Source organism: Phocoena sinus, chromosome 12 (assembly GCF_008692025.1).
Source record: "Phocoena sinus isolate mPhoSin1 chromosome 12, mPhoSin1.pri, whole genome shotgun sequence".
NCBI lineage: Eukaryota > Metazoa > Chordata > Mammalia > Artiodactyla > Phocoenidae > Phocoena > Phocoena sinus.
Window position 1 is genome coordinate 31,097,225 of NC_045774.1, and position 24,720 is coordinate 31,121,944.

A 24,720-nucleotide genomic window follows, 5' to 3' on the forward strand; every position below is an offset into this window, starting at 1 on the left:
TGCAAAATTTATTAGTCTTTATTATAGCTGTTGCACTTCTCCAGGCCAGTCCACAATCACTGGAAGCCTCCTGGGCAGCTAGTTCAGCCCAAGCAGGTAGTTTTGGTGGGGAGCATATGTTTAGGGCACATGCCCACATCCAGCTGATGAGGGCTTTCTAAGCTGCTGCTCTAAAAAAGAGTTATACAAACCAGGAGGATAGAGGAAGCCGTGGGTGATATTCTTGTCTGCTAAAGAGAAGGAACAATTTTGGCTCTCAGAAGGAGCAATCCTGACATCAGCCCGCAGACAGTCTGGGACAGTGGGAGGAAGAGGCGATGTGTCTCCCTGTTGAAAGAGAGAAAAGAAAAAAAAAAAAATGACGCCCACATTGTGGCTCACCCATCGCCTTACTTGGTTTGTAACTTCCCTAGAATGTTTTTCATTTAACCTTTTCTTATTTTGTTAGTGAATCAGGTCTACACAAGCAATGGAAATGGATGTCTTCAGCAATGTTTTCTTCTGTGGTTCCCTTCTGGTTAGGGACACGGGAAGGGCAAATCAAATACACCTTGGAAAGGAATATTTGCAGGTTAAAACCTGAATTGAGTGCAGAGGGATAATGGGAGCTACTGCTAAAAACCCAAATCTATTTCAGGCTCTAACTTTAGGTGGTGATATATACTGTGTTTGCAAATAAAAACTGAAAATAAAATATAAACTATTTTTAAAATACAGATATGACTTAAGGATAATATTCTTCAGTTGAGCAAGAACTTCTAATTAACCTAAGATTAACTCAAAGAAGCTGTAGTTGTATAAATTTACTTATTTGGGGACTTTAATAAATTTGTAGCTATGCTTTATTCACCTTGAAATATAGGAATATATTTTTATAATTTTCTTTGCAACTTTAAAGACTAATACAATAATTTATTTACTAGCAGGCATCTATAAATGTGCTGCCTAAGTACTTAAGGTAATACAGTATTACATAATCATATTTTGATGAGCATACAATTATGAGTATGTAAACATTTTGCTATTCATTTAATTTTTTCAGAAATTTTGATTTATATGCCCTCTACTGCCCACAACATATATATTTCTTTAAAAATTATTTTATAATTTATAAAAAAGAAGATTAAATTAAATTAGAATGTTCTTCCTCTATTCACTATATTGTGCTAAAAGCAAAAATTAGCTATGGTGTCTAAAACATATGTGGTAATTATTTTATAATATGTGCACACAGCAAATCATCACACTGTACACGTTGTAAACTTACACAATGTTATATGTCAATTATATCTCAATAAAGCTGGGGAAAAGTAAATAAATAAAATGTACAAGATCAATTCACAAAGGAAAAGGCAGCACACACTGTGTGCTACATTCATAGGCAGGAGAGCTCCGTGATGAGATACAGGACAGGAAGGAGATGAAGATGAGGGGAAACACAAGCAGAGGATGTACGCCTAACATGCTGCAACACTCCGGTTGGAAAACACTATACAGCAGTGGAGTAAATTTCTCAACTTGATTGTACACAAACATTTACCTCTGCTCCCCTCTGAAATCCCATTAAAAGAACAGTAATGATGAAGACACATAAGAGATGATAAGAAATTTTCAGAAACTGGAAGTCAGATAAGCATATGTGTTTACTACTGTAACCTTGACTTGGTAAACCAGTAAACACTGATAACAAAGAGCCTCTGGTTGGGAAAAGCCCAAAGAAACTGATTCCTTCTGTAGAACACCAGAAGCATAGAACTTGGAGTCTCCTAAAGACAGGGAATGTATGTAAAGTTGGAAAGAAGAGGATAGGTTGAAAGTCTGTAAAAGAGGCCAGACAGAAGCTTTACTCACTGGGGAGGTTGATCCAAAGAGACAACCAGACTAAAGGACACAAGGCACCCTGGAAAGCAGGTGAAAGCAATGGAATTAAATTTTAAAATCTATGCACTGAATGGTAAGATTCCCTCCAGTCTCATCACGCCCGTGTATGTTGGTTCACATGAGAAGTGTCCTTTCTTTGAAAAACAAACCAGCCTGAAAAGAAAACTAGATACAATTGGGAGTCCCCAACAAAATGTCTGGCTCTCCTCCTGATTAACCTGTAATGAAGCCTATCAGCTGGCAAGCTCAGCCCTGTAGCTTAGTGCCTCACCCTTAAATTATGAGCTGACAGCCAAGGACCACCAGATATGCATTGGGGTTGGGGAGAGGAACCAAGAAGAAAAAGAGACAATACAGACAGCAGAAGAAAACTCACTTCTCACAGAGATGAGAGTATGTACAGTATCCATAGAGAAAGAGCAGAAAGCATTTAAAAAGGAAAGAGATAACAGAAAGAGCTCTTGGGATTTAAAAATATGACAGCAGAAATAAAATATTCAATAAGCTCTAGAAGATGAAATTGCAGATATTTCTCAAAAAGTGAAGTAAAGAGAAGAGATGGAAAAAAGGAAGGCACATATAAACACATTAGAAGTCTAATGTCCTATTAATTTTGAAGAAAAACTGTTTCTAAAATTCTAAAGCTAAGCCCTCAATTAAGCATATAGATAGAATAAAAACACTTTGAGATGCATAAAGTCTCCAATATGTATCTTCTCCTCTTCCTTTCTTAGGAAGCTCCTCAGTGATATAGTCACCAAAACAAGGAGTAGACCAAGAAATATGAAGATATTAGTATTAGATGCAGTGTACCCGCTCCCACCATTTATTTCATTCTCCTTCTGGTGCAGATACTAGAAAGCTAAAAACATTTGTTTATATTCTTTCAGAAACATATAGTGAACAATTCTGAATGACCAGGTTTCTTCACTTGGTGTAAAGGGGCACATAGAGACGATGCAAAGTGGGAGAACTAGGGAGATTGACAGCCAACCCAGTCAGCCCTATAGACACCCAGAATATTGTGAGTTGATGTTTCCTGCCACACACCTTACCATTTTACTTCAAGAAATATGTAATATATGAATGCAGCCATTGATGCATTTTCCACAATATAAGGAAAGCGAAGTGCCTATATTCAATAGTTAAAATTATAAAAATCTTAAGGAGGGAAGTTTATTGTAATTTTAATGTGCCTGCAGCTATGGAAGTTGTGCTCAAACAATTCAGTTGGGCAAAATGTTTACTATTTTCTCAAAGTGGCATAGACTTTGGGTTGGGAGAAAAGGACCAGGATGTATTTAGTCAGAAAGTACTAAAAAATAGTTACACGTTTTCTGCTAACTGAAAATCTTAGATGTGTTTCTTATATATCAAACTTGAACCCCCAAATATAAATACATCAAGACTGGGAAAGACAGGATATGGCCTCCTTTATAAAGGTGAGATCATGCAGTAGGCAGCTCTCTAGAAGGATGGAGGGGAGGTATAGTCACATCATTTCTGAATCTTGGGCTCTTGAGAAAAGGCATAGTGAACTACCACCTTACTACCCCACCACTCCCCTACAGAAACACACACACACACACACACACACACACACAAATAGTTTCATCCTTCCGTCTGTTCAGAGTTCCTTAGAGTTTTTTAAGCCAGGGGATAGAAAGTCAGGAAAACAATAAATAGAATTCAGACACTCAGATGAAATCTGAACTCTAGTTCTCAAAATTCTTCAAGGGAAGTAGATGATAAGCACAGACAGGAAAGTGAGATACTTTCATTTCTAGTCTGGCATGGAGACAAAATAGAACTTAAACAAGGGATAAAACTATTTTCATTGAAGTTATATAGACTCTCCTTATCTGTAGACTGAATGTCAAAGATAAAACATATTTATTTGAAGATTGGATAATTGTGATCTTGCCTTATGGTAAGGATAATTATACACGTTTAAATTATTTTTCTGGTTGTGATTTTTTTCTATAGGGAAAAATATTTCTTATAGTTCAAAAAACAAAAAAAACCTTTTGCAATACACAATAATGTTCCTAGTTTTTAAAGATTCACAAAACACATTTGGGTCATAATTTACATTATCAGTGCTAACAAGCTTTAGAAACAAAAAAGACTTTGTAAAAATTTAGTTATGGGAGATTTTTCAAAGTGTACTAGATTTTCTTCTCTGAAAAAGCCCTTCGACTTCATATTCAATTTCTGAATTAGATATGCTAAATAATTGTAATTCTTGCTATTATTTTTAATTTTCCACCTAACAACATAAAAAACAATTCTCATCTTCCTACTGAGGAGGGCCAGAAGCAAAACCCTTATAAAGTCTGATCAACCTTAATGGTTTTGAAGCAACTGCTGTAGGACCATGATCTCAAATCACAGCTACTTCCCCCAAACTCTTCTGAGATAATAACAACAACAACAATTAGAAAACCCACCAAAACCACAGAAAAACAAAAGTTCCATAAAACTTAAAGACACAAGCCAATTGGATCCATGCTCCAAAAAGTGCTTATTTAAAGTCTGATTTTTCAGACACAGAGCTGATTTACAACATTTCTCTGTGAATCTCAAAACATCCTTGTATGTAATTTTCTTGAACCACGACATACTAACAGAGCAATTTCTGAATTAGAAAGCAGAAAATTGCTAGAATTCCATCCTCTCACATGGAAGGAGAAATACACAAGTAGTTCTGTGGGATCCTGAAAGGACAGGAACTTTGGGTAACAAAGAAGCTAGTTTTAAAACAATAACAAAAAAAGAATTGTACTAAACTCTTAGTCTGAGACCACTTGAAATCTCTCTGCCTTTGGTTTCCGTTAAAGCTCATATAAATTCAGGAATGCAAGACAGCAGGAGAAAGTATTAAACACATAAACATTCCCCTTAACTCCACATAATCCCTGGTACCTGGACTTTCCAAAATAGAGAATTGAATAATAAAACTGGCCTTGAATATACTGCCGCTCTCAAAATCAAAAACAAAATAGAAATTATTTTAAGGAATAAATAACTTCCTATTATTGTTTCATAGTACGCTTCATAGCATGTTGAAGAAAATCACAGACAACTGAACACTGTGCATATTAAGAAAGTGATGTTGCCATTAACCATACATATGAACTCAGGTAACTTTGTAAAATATTTGCTCACGTTGGAAAACAACATTAGTGCTCTCCTACCACTGACCACAATTAAACCATTGTCAGCGGGAGAGTTGACTTTCAGAACACATAAAGCCATAATTAGTAGTGGGAAAATATGCTTATTCCAGAAATCTTGAATTGGAACAAGAAGAGTAAATGAACTGGATACAACCAATCATTTCCTTTCCATAAAAAGAGATGGAAGATCTGTACCCTTAACAAGAACAGTAATAGGTAGGGGTTTGTCATCAGAATCTTTGTATATAAAATACTAAGATTTTTCTCTACAAAAACAGCTTCCTGATTATTTATTTACCCTTCTGGTTGGAAGTACTGCTTCATCTTTAGTTCTTTAAAAATAATGGTTGGGATTAATTTATCTGATGCATTCACTCAATAACCATTTACTGGGCAGCGGTATTGTGCCGGGGAATACGTTAAATAAAACCATTCCTGCCATGAAGGAGTGTTTGGGCTGATTTTTGGCAGACTTTGATTTTTGCTTTAATTTACATTTCCCTGATTGCTAATAAGTTTCAACTGCTTGGTTCATATCCTTTGCCCATTTATTAACTAAGATGCTTGCCATTCTCTTGTTTATTGGTAGAAATTTACTAGCTATTCCGGATCCTAATTAGTATTCTGTATACTCATCACTTGTTTCTTACATGCAGTGCAAATATATTGTCCCACCCATAACTTCATTTTTTTGGTCACACATTAATGTTAATGTAGTAAATTAATCAGTTTCCTCTATGTAAGTTTTGTTTTTGTTGTTGTTCTGTGTCCTAAGAAATCCTTGTCTATCCTGAGGTCATAAAGATATACACAAAGGAAAATATGGATTTGCTGTTCACATTTAGGTCTATAAATTCACCGTTAATTTAATTTTGTATGTGGTGTGAAGTAGGGATCTAATATTTCTTTTTCTTATGGTAGCCAATTGTCCCGGTGACATTAATTGAAAAGGAGTTTGCCAGATAGTGAAAGAGGTAAGAGGATTTAAACAATTGGATTCTCAACCTCAATCTGCAGAGACCTGTAACATAGGACACCTATACATGTAAGTCTAGTCTGGCTTCTTAGAGTACTAGATCCTTTAGGGAAGGATTACCTCTTACTCACATTGTATTTACTGTGCCTACCATGGTACACAGCAGATAGTATAGTATTTTAAAGTAATCAAATAAATAACAAAACCCTTTATAACTTAGTTACCATCACCTTTTAGGTGCACCCACCATATACTTGGGAAATACCAAATGAAATGTGTGCCTCTGTACTTCCTGTTGCTTCTCTTTGAAATCTTTTTTTCTACCTGCCATACCAATTAACCAATTGGCCTATAAACACTCTGCTTTCTCCAGGCAAAACACAATGTATTCCTCTTTTGCACCCATGTAGCACCTACAAGTACTTGTAAGTAAAACCTGGGACATTGTCTTATCAATACAAGCCACAGGTCCATTGAGCTCCCTTTGGGATCTCTACTGCAAATCAAAATTCAACTTTTAGTATAGTAAAGAACTACAATTTCTTTCCAGCCTGCGTGAATCAATGGACACAGGAACTTACCGGTTTAGGGACTGTATATGAACTCCAAAGGGGCATCCTGCTAGTTTTGTCAAATCCACTGACGTATTCCCTGTGATAAAGAAGACAGAGTTCCTTGTTCTTCTGTATAACCCTGGGCCTTCCAAATGGCAAATTTAGTTTCCCTGTTGTTTTTACTAAAATAAAAATAACATAAAATTAAAATGTTTGTGAAAATTAGCAAATGTTTCTATGTATAGTAACTACCCATCTCTGATGGATTATTATTTTCCAGGTACTCTGATAACTATTTTACATATTTAACCTCTTTTAAGTCTTACAACGACCCTATGAGGTAGGTGTTATTATTCCATTCTATAAATTATAAAACTAAGGCTTATATAAATTACTTAGCTAAACAGCTAACAGTTCACAAGACATATCCAAAGAGATAAAACTTTAAAATCAAAAGCACATACTTTATAACAAAGATGACTTACTTTCGTAATTGTCCTAGGAAAGAAGTTGGAATTTTATTAAAAGTATGCCTACTGTATTTATTCATTTTTAATTATCTGCCATTAGTCTAAATTCCACCAATTACTGATGGTTAAAAAATGTGCAGGGTATTCATGCCATGGAATAACACTCAGTAGATTATAAGAAGATTGTCAAAACAGCCAACGTATTTACTGAACTGTTACTGTGTGCCAGGCACCATTCTAAGTACACACGTATGTTAACTCATTTAGTCTTCATAACAACTCTAAAAGTAGGTATTTCCATTTTACAATGATGAAACAGGCCTAGAGAGCTCAATACAAGAATACTTGAAAGATAACAGGTTGATTGTAGTTAATAACACAGTATTGCACATTTGAAAGTCACTAAGGGAGTAAATCTTAAAAATCCTCATCACAAGAAAAAGAAAGTTTTTATAACTATGTATGGGACAGACATTAACTAGACTTATTGTGGTGGTCATTTTGCAATATATACAAATATTGAATCATTATATTGTACACTTGAAACTAATAAAATGTTATACATCAATTATACTTCAGTTAAAATTTTTTTAAGTAAAAAATAAAAGGGATAACAGGTAATAATAATATTGCTCCAGAGCAGACACTGTTCTACATTCTTTCCATGGGTTAGCTCTTTTTTTAAAATTTTTATTTTATGTCAGAGCATAGTTGATTAACAATGTTGTGTTAGTTTCAGGTGTGCAGCAAAGTGATTCAGTTATACATATATTCATGCATTTATTCTTTTTCAAATTCTTTTCCCATTTAGGTTATTACAGAATATTGAGTAGCATTCCCTGTGCTATACAGTAGGTTCTTATTGGTTATCTATTTTAAATATAGCAGTGTGTACATGTCAAGGATTAACTCTTTCAATCTTTTCAACTACGTGAGGTGAGTACCATTACTATAGAAGAGACTGAGGCACAGAGAGGTTAAGTAATTTGGCCCAGGTTACACAGAGGGGAAGAAGTAGACATAGGACTTAAACCCAGGCAGTTTGTCTCTTCACATCTAAAAAAGTGAATAGGGAACTGTAGACAACGCACCACCATTTCAAGGAATTGTTGAGTGCTTGAGACCATCATAACTATTCCATGCTGCTACTGTTGTTATTAGATCTGGGGCATTTTTCCCTCTTGTGTATTGGCAAGAAAATCTTTATGTTCAAAAGAACCTGTAAGCTTATTTTGGAGAACCTCCAAAAGGCAATATGGTATTCTGTTAGGTCTAAACATCGAAGACTTAACGTGCTTTCTATTGACCTACTTTCAGCTTGGGTGAGATTTAGCATTTGATTCACGCGTTCAAGGTCAGCATTCTGCAAGATAACATGGGAGATGGGGAGAAAGTGAATCATAGTAACAACACATGTTTTAAAAGGTGATCAAGATTATTTCTGCAGTAGTCACGTGAATGTTTTACTACGGAACAAAAAAGCCAGACTAACTTGAGTTTAAATTCCAGTTCTGCCACTACCTCAGAAATATAGAGACATTGCTACTCCCAGGAATACATTTTTTGTGTGGGAGTCTGCAAAGATGTAATTGATGATGGGGCAGATCATTCTGACCGTAGCTGGAATCAATTACTAAGCTGGGATGACAACATCCCAGGGTTTCTCAAGCTTTAATATATATATACACACACACTCACACACACACACACACACACACACACACACACACACACACGAAACTCCCTTGAGAGTCTTGCTGAAATGTACATTCTGATTCAGTGTGAGCCCAAGCTCGGGGGGCCTGAGATTCTGCATCTCCAATGAGCTTGCAAGTGATGCAGATGCTGATCCTGGGACCACACTGAGCAGGAAGGGACCTTCCTTACAAAGAAGAACTTGGGGTTTGCAGTCACATAGACCGAGCTTCTGTGACACTGGACAATTTACCTAACTTTTCGGAGCCCTCTTTATCTCTAAAGTGGGGAAGAAAACACCCACTTTATAATATTTATTATTATTACTTTAAATAGTGGTTCCATTGAGGTTATCTGGAGCAGTAGGAAACCCACACATTTACTCTGATTTTCAGGATGGATTTGATTTTTACTGGGAAGTTTAGACTTTTGCCCCTTTAAATCTTTTTTGGTTGGTAATTTACTTATGCATTTATTTCTGTGATATGATGTTATTTTGAGGATCAGAGAATGGAAAGCCTTCCCTGACCCCTGGCTCTAAGAATTCTTACCTGAGGCAGCTGGTGTTTATTTAGCTTTACAGCCACCCTTGGGACTTGGCATCAAATGCACCTCGACATTAGTTTTAGCTTGATGGAGTCCCGATAGTGGGCTCCAATTCCATTCCGATATCCCAGCCCCACCCATGTGCTTTAATTCTCACAGCGGGGCTTGGTCCTTGCATTCTGAGCTCCTGTTCTGATTGCTTGCCTTTGGGAGACGCCTCTTAGCACTGGAATCTCACCTGGTTGAGAGTCTCCTGGGATCTGAAATCCTGCTGCTGAACTCAGCTGGGCATCTGATCCACTAAAAAGACCTTCCCAATGCTGACTGTCTGTCAGGCAGCCTCCAAGCGTCCTCTCATCAAAGGGTTCTTCACTACTACCCAGAAGAATACCTCCCACTTGAAATGCTAGGCTTCCGGCTGAGCAGACTCCACAGCACCTACCCTAGTGGGTGTGTCAGATGCCAGATCTCAGTCCCTGCCCCCGCGGGCTATTTCTGCTCTGAAATAACCGAGTATGACCGTCTGATTCTTAAGCTGTAAGAAAGATGGTTTATGAGGGAAATCAAAGAGATTCCACTGTTTTGAACGATTACGGACAGTTAGCTCACCGTGGATTAACAATTGCCAAATAGTGCTTTCCAGCTTACAAAACATATTCACATACTTAATCTTACAATGTACCTCTCATTTCCAGATAAGGTTCAGAGAAACCACATATTCTCTTAGTAAATATCTGAGCTAGAACACAAACCTGGTTGTTAGCTACTCTGGTTATAGATGAGTTTGCCCCTTTACATTCTTATGGATACATGAAGTTATTACTTACACTTTGTAGCTCCGGGCATGAACATCCTAGAGTATCTGTGGGCAATGGAACAGTAAAGCCACAAACAGAAAACTTTGACACTTCTTCTGCATGAGATGGTTCATAAAAAGGCGCCTTCAGAAGATAGTTTAAACTACCATGGGTACCATTGTTTGGTGCTGGTTGAATGCGTAGAAGATCTGTTTAAAAATTAAATTCAAAGTAGTTTTAAAAAAAAAAAAAAAGTAGTTTTAAATTAGAAGGCAACAACATCTATGCAGAAGATGGGAGAAAACAAACACTTAGTGTTCACTTCTTTAGCAAATTCTGCTGCATTCACCACTCAGTTTAGCAGCTTCCCCCTCCCCTCCCAATTTCCATACCTAGTCTTTCTAGAAAATAGGAACAGTTGCTGTAAATGAGCCACAGGAATGTTTGTGAACTGTTTCTGTTCCTCCGGAGAAAAGCATCTCTGCTTAAATGATCACTTTGTGCCTTAAGTATATCATGGTTTTCTAGCATAAAAAAGCTACACTTTTATTAAAAACAAGTTTAAAGAACTTAAATAATTTACAATCTTACTTGTAGTATATTTATTTAATTATAGGAAAATACTCTAAGTACAGATACTTTTAAAATATTAAACTAGTGAATTTTGCTTAAAATTTAGAGAACTTTTTATAGTTTTTCCTATAAAAACAGAACATACAAATATTGCACAAACATAACCTTGTAAGTCCCTGCTGAGGACTACCAAAGAGATCTCTCCTAGAACTGCAATCCTAACTAGTTCTTTTTAAATCTTTCCTGGAAAGGGCCAGTAGCCCTGATCATAAACTCAGGCTTGGGAACAAAGAATTTAAGTTAATGCTACAACACATTATTTTTAAATGGATACTCTTTGGTCTCTAAGTTACATTCAATTACCACAGGCCAGTGGCAAGATGAAGAGTGACAACTGTGAGTGTACTTATGTTCCCAAATTCCTGTAGCTAAAGGTGAAATTGCAACTCAATTCATTGCCTTGCCTAGCTAAATGATGTGTGGTCTGAGGTAAGCACATAGGCAGGAAGGTAGGTTAGATTCCCCAAAACTCTAATTCTTTACTGTTTTTTAACATTGAGTGTAATGTGTCGATCCAAATAGGACTTTTTTACCATCCTTTTATTCCAGAAGCTTTCTCTCTGTAATTACAAGAAAATAGTTCTGTTTTTTGCTGTGTTATCCCTGCTCTGAAAAGTTGGAAGTGTAATTTTATTTATCTAAGCTCTATTAAATTAAATTTTCATGTAGTAACTAACAGAAAAGTTGGTCTCCCAGGGTCTAATGTTTATCATTACTAAAACAAAACAAAATGAAAAGAACTCACATTGACCGCTAAATAATTCTGAATAGTAAATAATTCTACCTCATCTTTCCTACTTTCCGTCTCCTTAGGACAGAGCATCTACTTCTGGGATTCAATTTATCACCAGCTTCAAAATTCATATTTTTAAAACTCAATTCATATATGATTGTTGAAGTTATATAGGTATACTTACCACACATTAGGTTATAGATTTCAATATTGTCAAACGGCTCAACTTCAGTCTGCTGTTTAAAACTGGGTCCATGTGCCAGAAAGATAGCCTAGGCAGTAATAGTCCACCTATTACTAGATGCCATGTAATCTCAAAAACAGATGTTGGAAGAGACACAATTTTCTTTTTCTCACAGCTCTTCTATTTGTATCTTAAGCCTCTTTAAGAATTCCTTTCCAGATTTTTTTTTAACAGTATGTTTTTTTTATTATTGAAGTACATTTGCTGTACGATATTATAGGTTACAGGTGTGCAGTATAGTGATTCACAATTTTTAAATGCTCCATTTATAGTTATCATAAAATATTGGCTGCTTTCCAGATTCGAAAATGATTTTTGCAACATTTCCACCTGAGATGTTGTACCAAGTCCAATCAAATATAATCCATACTGTGTTTACTTCTAACTCCGCCTGCTTCCGTAGCACCTCCTATGTCAACAGACTAGGAGAATACAAGCAGCACTGGACAACCAATGCCCGCACAATTCTACAATATCTGGACAACAGAAATTAGAAATTCATCATACAACATCATATATTCTTTTTATACTCCTTTCTTATCATTGTTCACATATGTTACTACTACATGACAAAAAAATGCTGACATTTCTAAGCATTAAATATTTTTGCACAACTTATACTTGCTCACTCATTTCTCAAAGACATCTCCCATTTACGTTTAGGATGAAGAGACCTAAATATTTTTATTTATGTTTAAATAATTAAAGGTAACTTTATATTATTTATAACAGATCTAATTTGTTTTAGATTCTAAATATCTAGAAGAACAGTATCAAACACGGATAGGCAATTCTTTTCAGGCTACAGGAATATAAATATACATATATATATTTTCCCAAGATAATCAGCAAAGAATTGGAGGCATAGGTTTTTCTTGCAGTAATTAACTCAATTATCAAATAGTACCCTAATTAATAGAGAAGGATGCTGTCTCCAGAAACTTCTCAAGTATTTACAAAGAGATATAATTCATCATGACAATGTTAAGAGGCAGTATATTCATATAGAGCCTAACACATTTTTCTTTCTTTGGAAAGGGGCGTGTGTGTGTGTGTGTGACAAATGGAACTAGATAAGACAATCAGGTTGCAAAATCATGAAGCTTTACTGAGGGGGGAATATTGGCTACACTTTACTCATGGGCTCTTTCAAATAGTTTCCTCCCTGGGCTCCAAGGACAGCACACTCTCCTGGTTTTCTTCTTCCCTCACTGGCTCTACCCCCAGGTCTCTTTGCTAGTAACTCTTTGTCTCCCAATCTCTTCAAGGAAAAGTGCTTAAGGCTCAGTACTTGCTCTCCTTCTCCACCTACGCTCAATCCCTGAGAATGTTACCTAGTCACATATCTTCGAAATAATTTATATACCCAAAACTCAATTTTTTTATCCCTTTAGGTAGACTCTCTAATTGCCTATATGTAACATCTCCACTTGCATGCCTAATACCTTGAATTTAACATATCAAACTAACTCTCCCTCTTTCCTCTCCAATCAGTGGCAGCCATGGTCTAATATCCTAACAGCCTAACAAAAGTTCTCTCACCTCCAACATATCAGACACGTTCCCATCTTAGGCCCTTGACACTGGCTGTTTCTTCTGCCTTGGACACCTGTCCCCTGAATACTTGAAAGGTTAATTCTTGCACCTTCTTCAAGTCTCTGCTCAGCCGTCATCTCCATGAATCTTACCATCTCCATCTTAGTTAAAGTTGCACCCTGCCCCCATGTCACCCCCAAACACCCCCAATTTCCACCTACTCTGCTTTACTTTTTCTTTATTTCCCGTGGCACTTATCTCCTAACATACCAGCCATACATTGCTCTGTTATGTCAATTGTCTATATCCACCTGTTAGAATGAAAACTTCATTAGGGCAGGGGTCTTTATCTGTGTTGTTCACAAAGGTATTCAAGAGTCCTGAACATTGTCCGTCACAAAGTAGGTGCTCAATAAATATTTGTTGTAAAAAAAAAGCAGTAAGTTACCTCCATGCTCTTAAACTCATTGTTATAACCATGGTTGCCTCCTCCACAGGATGAAGATGCTTTAGTCCTATAAAGAAATAATATTATTACATTCTGATGAATCTATTAATATGAGACCTTATTGCAAACTGAGCTTTAGTGGATTTTGATGTAGCCTCTCCTTTTATATAAGTAAAATTTTCTGTCAACAACAGCATAAATATATTTATTTTCGTGCTCAAATTCAGAGCCACAGAGGAACAAAGAGTGGTAGGAGAGAAGGAAGGAGAATTCCAGCATCTATAAATAGAATTCAAAGTATGTGGCTTTTAAACATTAAGAGGAGGATATACAAAGGCACTGATTTTTAAAAGCTTTGTCTTCGGGCTTACCTGTACATTTACACATTCATGTCTGTGTGATTAAGAGTAGTTTGATGAATATGTTAAGCGTTTCAGTGCTTTAAAAATAAATCTTTGGAACTGGGAAAAAATATCAATTCCTATTTTAGGTCAGAGATATCTAGGGAAAGAATATGAAAATATGAATAGAGAATACTCAGGGCAAGTTAATTATAATACTTGGGAAGGAAAAGCCAGTATATTCTGTAAAGTCAGAGTTTAGTTTTAACTTTTGGGATTTTCTTCCATAGGTTGTTGTTCTATTACTTGAAAGACTTTTCAAATTTAATTCGTTTATATTTTGCTACATTTTCACATTTTAGTCTTTGAATTGAGCAGTATTAGCAATTTTATATGTAGTTAGTTTTTATACTTGAAAACAAAATAGTGATAAAGGAACCTAGATCTTTTTAAAAGCAATAACGTTATACAGGTTCAAATTAGGCCCCTAAAGGGAAAATGACTAATATTTCCAAATGTTGGCCTTAAAAAGTATCTCTCATTTGTTTCCCCAATCCCCAGCTCCCAGCCCCTGGGCAAATACACACACACACACACACACACACACACACACACACACACACACAGGCACAGTTTTTGTTTTTTACATTGTAACCTTAATTGAGAGCAGGACTTTAGTGTCTTAAAAAATCAACTTTTAAAAAATTCATAACTGATTCTCACTCAGCTTAAATAAAAAAATAAATCACAAAATAAAAAATAAATCACAAGGCCACACTCAACTCTACCCAATAGAGGGAAGAAAGAAGAAACTAAGTACCACCTAGAATGGGGAAAGCAAGAGTAGTCCTTTTAATAGGGGGTTTAAGTTCAGTTACTCTGAGGTGCCAGTTCATGTCATCTTAGTTAATGCCAATAAAATTGTTGGTATGAGGTAAAACTTGTTCTAAAAAATATTTTATACTTATTCCATATATATTTGGTTCCCCAAGATTACTGGAGCTATTTGATTGAGTATAATTAAGTTTTAAATTCTGTGTGGGAAGCTAGAGTATTCATTAATGAAAGAAAGGAAAGGTCTTTTGAACTAAGCCATTGGTAAAATTCTCTAAAATTGATCCTTTATCTTTCTGTTTTCAGATAAATCTAGTTTTTGTTGGTTTGTTTTTATATTTCCAACCCCTAACCCATCTTCATTAGAAAACTTTAGTATTACAAAACCATATTTGGAAGCAAAAGATAAAAATATTGCTAGAAAAACCTCTCTTTTTTATTGCTTTCCAAGTGAAAACTTTAGAAGTCTGCTTTTCTAATTGCTCACATTCAAGCTTTCCAACCATTAATTTGCCTTTGGAAATTACATATGGAAAAGTGGAAGCTGGCACTTGGAAAAGATGAGTTGATTTTACCTTTCATAATTTAGCTCAACTTCCAAGTACTATCTAAAATCTTTTGGAACAAATTTCTTTTATCTTCTCCATGTCTAATTAATAAAGTCAAAATTAAGGCCCCGTTCCTCTGCCACAGCTGGGACATGACACACATGGGCAATGAGCAAGTCTTCTCTCCTGATACCCAGTTAGTTGCCAAGTCCTATCTTTCTCTGTCGTACCTGTTACATTTCCCTCGCTTTCCTCTACTGCCACCATTCTAAGCTAGATCTGGCCTGAATTGGTTATCCTGACTCTGAACTCCAAAATCTTCCCACATAACTCGTACACATACACACACCCCTAATTGTATTTAACCCTATATGTCCCTGCTGGAAATGGAAACATATATTTTAATGAGTACAAATGGAAGACAGAATATAATGAACTGGTACTATTCTGGAAAATCTGGGTCATAAGTTCACCATACTTTCCCAAAAGTGTGCTGACTAGTTTTACCATCCCCTACAGCTCCACTGCCTCCCTTGGGGCTGTCACCATGCTGAAGACTGGGTCACAACACATCTTTCTAACTGGCCTCCCTGCCACTTGCTTGACCATCCTCCTCCATATGGCAGCTGGAGTGAGCTCTCAGAAATGCAAATCCCAATATATTCACCTCCAGCCACCTTGTATCTCCCAGTGGCCTCCTACTCTTTTCACAAAGTCACACTCTTTAGTCCTGACAGATAAGGTCCTTCATGCAGGAGGACCTGAATGAAGGCAGCTTCATTCACTAGGTGCTCTAGCAAAACGGAACTACTTGCAATTCATGGACTCTAGTCCCTCTGCCTGGAAACCTGACCCTCTGCTTCTACCTTTCCTTGCCCCAGAGCTGCTACTGACTTAAAAAAAAAAAAGGGACTTCCCTGGTAGCGCAGTGGTTAAGAATCCGCCTGCCAATGCAGGAGTCACGGGTTCGAACCCTGGTCCGGGAAGATCCCACATGCCACGGAGCAACTAAACCTGTGTGCCACAACTACTAAGCCTGTGCTCTACGGCCCGCGAGTCACAACTGCTGAGCCTGTGTGCCACAACTACTGAAGCCCGTGTGCCTAGAGCCCGTGCTCTGCAACAAGAGAAGCCACTGCAATGAGAAACCTGCGCACCGCAGTGAAGAGCAGCCCCCACTCGCCACAACTAGAGAAAGTCCACATGCAGCAACGAAGACCCAATGCAACCAAAAATAAATATAAAAAAATAATTAAAAAAAAAAAGGTGATCCACTGCTCTGAGCAGAGAAAGAAGCAAATCTGAGAAGACACAGCCTGGCAGTGCTCAAGGTGTGGCAAGCAGAGGGGTGCCTTCCAGTAAGGAAAAGGGGTCCTTCTCCTCTGCAGACACAGCCTGTCCAGGCTTGGTGAGCTGAACAAGGGTTAGATTCCCGCTCCCACTCGTCTCCTTGGTTGAGTGCCTCTGTACAATGCACAGACTAGACAACTGCACAGGGAGACCCACTTATGTGACAGCATTTAGCCTAACCCATCCTGAGCCTTCAAAACCCAGAGCAGGAATCACACCTACGAGGAAGCGTTCTCTGACATTCTCTGGCATCCGCACCTGGGGTGTGAAATCACTCTTTGTTTCCTTGTGCCTTGTACTTGATCCCAGTGCAACAGTTGTTCACCTGATTATAACTGTTGTCATCCTCCCTCCCTGGGTGAAGATCCTTCGGGTGGGGACTGTGCCTATCTCCATTTCTTAGAAACGTGCCTGGACAAATCGATGATTTGTCAGTTTCCAGTCATAACATAAAAAGCTATTATTCATGTTATCTAAAAGGGAACTTTAACATTACTTCAACTAGTTTCAAATAATTGGGTTTCCCCAAATTAGTAAAATCTAACACATTTTATAAAGGGCAAAATAAGGAGGAAAATAGATTACACTAAATTTGCTATAATTTGAAAAGGCAATCTAGTTATCAAATATTGAACATTATAACTAAAGATGACATATTTTAACTTAGAAAATAGGCAGCCTGAGACTCATGTGTTAAGGGTTGGAGATAGGATACACCCAGGACTTAATCAGATGAGACTTCCTGTTGCTCTGATTGGGGCTGTAGTCAGCATTTCTTCTGATGTAAGTTAGTTTACGTTGTATATGAATAGCAAGAGAATAGTAATACCAGGTTCGTCTTGTGTTACAGATGAGACAATTGAAGACCTGAGATATTTATCTGTGCAAGTTCTCACAACAAACTAGGTATGGAGCCGGGACTTGAACTCTGGGGCTGCTGCTCTATGTACATCTGACTGCTAGCTAGTACATGTACAAAGCTCACAATTTGAGACTGAGTATTAATGTGTGAAACCCAGAGGTATCCTGGTGGCTGGGCTCTCCTTCTATAACCCATAGTCCATGTTGTTGAACTGATGGGCACCTTCTCATTTTGCACCATTGGTCTCCTAACTCCTTTGATCTCATACTCAACAGTAAATATTTGGAGAACTCACTCACATTTATATATTACATACACACACTACTAAAAATCTTATATATTTAACGTTAGTAAAGCTTAATTTATCTCACGTAATTTAATCTTCTTTTAGAGAATGCTGTCCTGACCCACAGGACAGCCTACTAAGCCAAAGGGCTATGAAACTCCAATTCCAAGAAGAAAGGTTAGTGTCATCTAGTGGCCACGTGTTAAACTGCACACTCCCTGGCCTAGCGGTGCCCTGCTTGGCTTTCCTGTTATCTCAGTGAATAGACTCTAGCAAATCTCCATTTCCTCATCCTGCACACATTTATTATGTTAGGAGCCCAACTTCCTCTCTTCCTTTGTCTCCTCTTCCTTTACTAAACATATCTTCTATTTATATCCACTTATGCATATGGAAAAAATACTGGAATAAAATACAAAAGTAGGGAATGTGAGTTAAACTACCAGATAGTGTGTATTTATTTGTTTACTGGCTTATTATCAGGCTTCTCCATTTGACAAGGAGGGCAGGAATAATTCCTGTAGCCCAAATGCCTAGAACAGGGTTTGGTACACACATAGCAAGCATCAATAACATTTTGTTGAGTCAATTAATTAATTGGTTATTTGGGGATAGAATGATTCAGAACGCTTTATATTTTCTCAAAATGGCCTTCTATTTTGCAAATGCTCAATGATCAATATGAATCACAATTATAGCTAGAAAAAAAGAAATGTTACAACTAATTGGTTAGCTTGGCCTTACAGCCATAAGCATGCTCTTTCAGAAAAACCACAAAGATGACCAAGATCTTAAAGAGCTATCTAATCCATTACTCGTTACCAGCCTCTGAGACAACTGATGCCATCTTTATATCCTGTCTGCCACCTAAAGGAGACCACAGTGGTCTCAGTGGTTAAGAGTGTGCTGGTTCTGATAATCTCTCGACAGTCAGCCTTCTTCCTCATTCTCGTCTACACTGCAAAGATTAGTAGGCTAAGACGGGCAACCTCGTAACGGTCATTTCAAATACAGAAGTGCTAGATAGCATATCAAAGGTCAAGCCATTGTCATACTCAGGAAAATTCATGTGATCTTAATAGCAGGGTAAGGTCAAGGAAATTTATAATGAAAGATGGCTGTTAAAAGTATTACGAGAGGGCTTCCCTGGTGGCGCAGTGGTTGGGAGTCCGTCTGCCGATGCAGGGGATGCGGGTTCGTGCCCCGGTCCGGGAGGATCCCACATGCCGCGGAGCGGCTGGGCCCGTGAGCCATGGCCGCTGAGCCTGCGCGTCCGGAGCCTGTGCTCCGCAACGGGAGAGGCCACAGCAGTGAGAGGCCCGCGTACCGCAAAAAAAAAAGTATTATGAGATAAGTTAATAGGCACACAGACCTCACAGCCTGCCACTGTCGATCCATCAGAAGATGAGCTTTGTCAATTCTGACATTTTTGGCATAGTGTAGGCGTTTTGGCAAATCAGGAGTCAAATAGGGTGTGAAATGCTGATCAGGTTTTCGGCACTGAAAAAGAGGTAAATTATTTCTTCATGACACCTATAAGATATGCAAACGAATTCAACAATTTCACCTCCTAAGATGATTTGTTAAACACTTTTTAAAAGTAAGAGAGCTGATTCACTTTGTTGTAAAGCAGAAACTGACACACCATTGTAAAGCAATTATACCCCAATAAAGATGTTAAAAAAAAAAAAAAAAAAAAAAGTAAGAGGATTTAAGCCTGGCTAATAAAATAGGAACATTAAACTTCTTATGTGTAGTCACATTCTCTAGTTATATTGTTTTTAATTGTTGCAACAATATTTAAGTTCTAATTTAACATATGATGTAAATTATATTGTTTGCTGTCTGAAGTTTTATTCTTGTGTATATACATTAAACCACCATAAATCTCCCCTCCTTTTTCGACAGAGAATAAATATAAGTTTGTATTTAGAGTAGCAATTACAAATTTGGAGTCTAAATTATACATGAAAAGTCTTATATAGACATTAATAAATATGAGTAAAAACTTTTTAAATTAGTTAAATTGCACCAAAAATCCCTTCACAATTGACTCAATTTACCCTTTAAATAACCTACATTTGCTTAATTTTCAAATCAAGTCAATAGTTTTTGAAATCTAGCCCAGTTCTCCCACTTGTGAAAAATTCATGGGTCTCTTCACAAACTGGAATGAAATTTTATTTCTTAATAATAACTGCTGTTAACTAGATGGCGTATTTAAAAACTTGGTAAAGGTGCAAATCATACTGGTATCTATACATGTAAAAAAAGTGAGCAAATGAGAAATAGAACTACAAAGAACCTTTTTCTCCCTCGACTTTTTTGAGAAACAACAGAAAAAAAAAAAAATACAGGTAAGGATAAGGGGAAATGAATTGTTTTCTACTTGCTCAGTTTCTTATTTATTTTAAGCGTCAACAATCTCATAAATATTTCAAGTCTGTGTCACTATTATCTCATGTTCAATTTGCATAAGAAAAAGAAGAGACCCTACAACATTGATTTTAAAAATTTAAAAGAAATATAGAGAGTAGGAGAGTGAAGAGAGTTATAGAATGAAAAAGGGCAGAGAAACTTATTTATTGCACAGATATTTCTGCCAGATATTTCTTTTTCTTGCCTACTTTTCCAGTCTTCTTATTTTTCTGCTTTTTCATGTATCATTACTTCTTTCTTAAGCCGCTATTTCTGTAACTTCCAGGCAAGCACATTGTGGCAGCTGCCAAGGATGCAGCTTCCTCAAAGGTCCAAGGGACTAGAATGTGCCCTTAAGGACCGCCGATCATTTGATGAGGCGCACTTTGCTGACTGGATGTACAGCCCGAGTAAATCCAGAGAAAACTTGTGGTACACTGCCAACCTCTGAAGAAGTATGGGGTTATTCTTTGCATCTGAGAATTTGAGATGAAGACACTAGAGTTGAGATATAATTTTGGTCCTTTTATCTAAGAACAAAGTTGATGCTGCTGTCTGTCATGCAGCCAGCATGTGTGGAACTTGCCACTTCATGTTTGGTTATGTTTGTCCAATATAAGCTCAATATAGGCCCACAAATCAGCATTCCTGGAAATATTGTACGACCACTTGGAACTTTTCCCTGGGAATAATGGGCTACTTCATAAAATGATAGTCCATTTCCTCAGGGCTCTGCAGCTCCAGGCCTGGTCCTATCTGTGATGCCATGTAATGGATTTCCAAAGCCTGCGATATCCAAGCCCTTTGCACCCCTAGGATTATTAGACATTTGCCATCATTTCACCAGTAGGACTACAGCTATATGGATCATGAGGTGATGGAAAAAAGGGAAAATGATATGTGGATTTAGAGAGTCCATTTGCTGGAAATTCTCCACTACCCTTCCAGTCAGCATGGGCACATTCCAGGTACACCCTTCACCACCTTCACCAGTAGGGAGTGAGATGATCCATCATGCTTACTCCAGATCAGAATATTAGGTATAAGAGACAAAAGGAGTGACTAACGCTAAAGAATTTCTGCTCAAGCGTTCATTCTTACTTCAAACTTGCAGTGGGTCCCAGGTTATAGTAACCACTCTTTCCCCAGCGTTTCCTTATTCACATTTTCAGCGTTCAATGATTCACATTTTATTCTCACAGTTTTTACTATGTTTGCATATCACCTATACGTAAATAAATCTAGCCCTATCCCAAGCCATGGTAAACTCATGAATCCATATAATAGATGTATATTTGCAAATATACTTTAAACATAGAACCATTAAAACCACCATAGAAGAATATTTTATTAATATTAAATATTTCATTTAATATAATGGTGGTTTTATACATAATATAAAACAAATAAATATTTCATTTAATATTAAAAATATTAAATATTCTAATATTTCGACCACTTTAAGCTATCTGGAATTTGTCCTGCTTATTTACTTACAACCTGGGATGCAAGAACCAATCAAAAGCAGTTACATTTATACTTAAGGGAGTTGATTTTTCTGACCTGTACAAAAAGATCTATAATATCTGTGCTTCACTATTTTCCAATATTAAATCATACAAAAAATATGAAAAATGATGCCGCCTGAAGCTCACTAGCCCAGCTCCTTTGAATGAAACATCAGCCCATTCAATTCAGGAGTCAGTGCCTCTGATACCCAAACAAATCTCCAATGGTGGTGTCAACTCCAAAATAAAAACAGCTAAGGTAAAACCAACTGACAGGAATTTAAAATAAAGTTGATGGAGGTTTAAGAAATAAATTACAAATGGCTTGGACTCGAAAATATAGAATACAGCTTTCTTGAAACTTAGATTAAAGACATCCATTAATTTAAACATATGTATTAGAAGACTGTATACTTACACTGAGGTTCCTAACAATTTCTTCAGAATTAACTGTTTCAAAAGAAAAAGAAGTAAATCACATTACAACTGATACCTGACAACTGCAAAAAAATATAAACAATTCAGGTGAATTTGACACAGACATTTATTAATGACTGTGATCTGGTAAAATCAATTAAAAAAGTACTTTAAGCAAAGAACTATTTTAGCATTTAAGAATGGAGTATATTTTAACTTAACAATATTAGACATTACCATAGACTTTAATGACAGACTGTAATTAAACATGGGATTTTCTCATTTGCTTCTGTGTGGTCTTCCCAAGAGGTGAGAAGAGGGGGCCTGGTAATCCCCGCATCCTCAGAATCAGGAGGCTATGGTTATTTGCTTTCAGTATTACCTTTATTTTTTTATGTGGTCATCTTCATACTTACAAGTAAAAAAATCATGAGGTATATTCAGAGTCCTGATGCGGGGGGCAGGTCCTCCATACATGTAGAAGTTTATTTGGGAAAAATAATTAGTCATATATTCTACTTTGTCACAATAAGTCTGATCCATTCCTGAATTAAAAAAAAAATTATTCACTGAATGTATAAGATGGTAACAATCGGTTGTCTTTGATCAGATCAAATAGGAGATATTTTATGTTACAGATCTCAAACCAAGTTTGACTGAGAACCTTTACAATTTACCCAATTATTTTATTCTAATTAGCAGGCCTTGAAAATCCTGGCAGTGGAAGACAAGGATCATGTTTATAAGAGAAGAACAGATAGGAATTATAAACAGATCATCTGTTCAATGTAGATCTGTTAAAGTAATTTCGAAGAAGAAAGTTCTCTGTAGGAAGCTAATTAAATCTTTATAACATCTGATTTTACATAAAGCAACATGATATATTTTTAAATCAAAAAATAACATGCATTTTTATAAAACAATACATTAAGCAAGAGAACAAAGTCTAGATAATTTTTACTTTTCATAAGTGTATTATTTAAATTTATATAAGAAGCATATGCTTTAAAAAAGAATTGGTAGTTAAACCTTTTTTATTTGAAGATTCTTCAGACTCCATCCATATTTTTATTATTTTTACCATTCATTTTATTATTTTTATATTTTATAATTTTTTAACAAAATATACATTAAAATATTTTCTTCTATTTTAAAACAATGGGTCAAAGTATTAGGGAACCATTTTAGAAACTTAAAATAAATGACTATGTCTCACATTATCTTGTTGTAAGATATAAACAATGTCCTGCAGACGTGTCCCTTTTCCTCTTCTCACCCCATCTAGATTACCTTGTCTAGAAAAGGTCCACTTCTGCTTTATGTACTTCCTACCACACCACATCAAGGAAAATACTTGGCATTGAGTTAGCACTTAAAAAATATTTGTTGAATGAATGAGTACTTTAAAAGTGAGGTTGCAGAGGGCATGACGCCTGTCTCACTTCTTTTAATATTCAGGTTGACTGAAATGGAGAACTACCCTCAAGCAGAGAAGTGTGGAGTGACAGGACTTTATAGAAGTCTATTCACATGACCAAAAAAATACACAGATCATGGTAAAACTAGCCAATTCAGTAAACTGCAGCCAATCTATATGAATGAATCATTCACTGAAAAGAAGACACTTTTTATGATGACAGCCCAGCCACATCCTTTTTAAGTACTACTAACTCCAAATATATAGAAAATTAAGTGTATGGATAGATTTTTCAGAGTGAATGTTAGAATAATTAAACTAAAAGTATAAATCTTAGTCCTCTATTCATCACAGCCTACTACAAAGCTCATTCTTTGCTCATTTAAGAGCTTCTAGGTCTAGAAATAGACTTTAAAAAATCTCTGTTTTTTTGTATGCTCCCCAAAGTGATAAGATTTAATCAATGATAAAATATGATTTTAAAGAAAGCATACCATGGTCAGCCAAGAGGATTATATTGACACAATTGACTAAGTTTCTCTGCTTTAGGCCTTCCATCAACAATCCAAAAGTGTAATCTACTAACTGTAAGGCTTGAATTACCTAAGGAAAAAAAATTGGAGTTAAGATTATCTTCATGGATTAAGGCTTAATTAACCAAACCATTATCTAATCAAGTAAAAATTAAATAATTTCCTTCTCTGAAATTGTTGGGTTTTGAAATAGGATATCAGAGCCCAGCACCCATACTACATTTACCAAATACCACTTCCCTATAGTTCTATAGACAAAAAAAAAAAAAAAAAAAAAAAATTAAACCATATTCCTTACAAAGGGAAATAGACTACTGGCCAATAAATACCTGAGAAAAAGTATTCAACTTCAACATTATTCAAACATTATTTAACTGCAAAGGTTTTCATGATAATTTCCAGTGCTGGGGAGAAGAGTCCATAGACACTTCTGTAGGAGGCTAAATGGTTACACGTGTTCCAGAGAACAGTGTGACAATGTGTAGCCAGAGAGTTTAAAAGGAGCATACCCTAC

The 24,720-nt window shown here is 36.4% G+C and overlaps 1 protein-coding gene across 1 annotated transcript in view; it reads right to left on the reverse strand.

Annotated features, from left to right (window-relative positions):
* Positions 1-24,720, reverse strand: part of ENPP3 (ectonucleotide pyrophosphatase/phosphodiesterase 3) — a 64,368-nt gene that overhangs the window by 11,494 nt on the left and 28,154 nt on the right. The window contains exons 12-21 of the mRNA XM_032651346.1: positions 24,168-24,276; positions 22,673-22,801; positions 22,258-22,289; positions 19,286-19,413; positions 13,693-13,759; positions 11,649-11,736; positions 10,129-10,307; positions 8,372-8,423; positions 6,618-6,772; positions 192-327 (exon numbers count right to left, since the gene is read on the reverse strand). Coding sequence (XP_032507237.1) covers positions 192-327; positions 6,618-6,772; positions 8,372-8,423; positions 10,129-10,307; positions 11,649-11,736; positions 13,693-13,759; positions 19,286-19,413; positions 22,258-22,289; positions 22,673-22,801; positions 24,168-24,276 — 1,075 coding nt within the window. The remainder of the gene's footprint in view (positions 1-191; positions 328-6,617; positions 6,773-8,371; positions 8,424-10,128; positions 10,308-11,648; positions 11,737-13,692; positions 13,760-19,285; positions 19,414-22,257; positions 22,290-22,672; positions 22,802-24,167; positions 24,277-24,720) is intronic.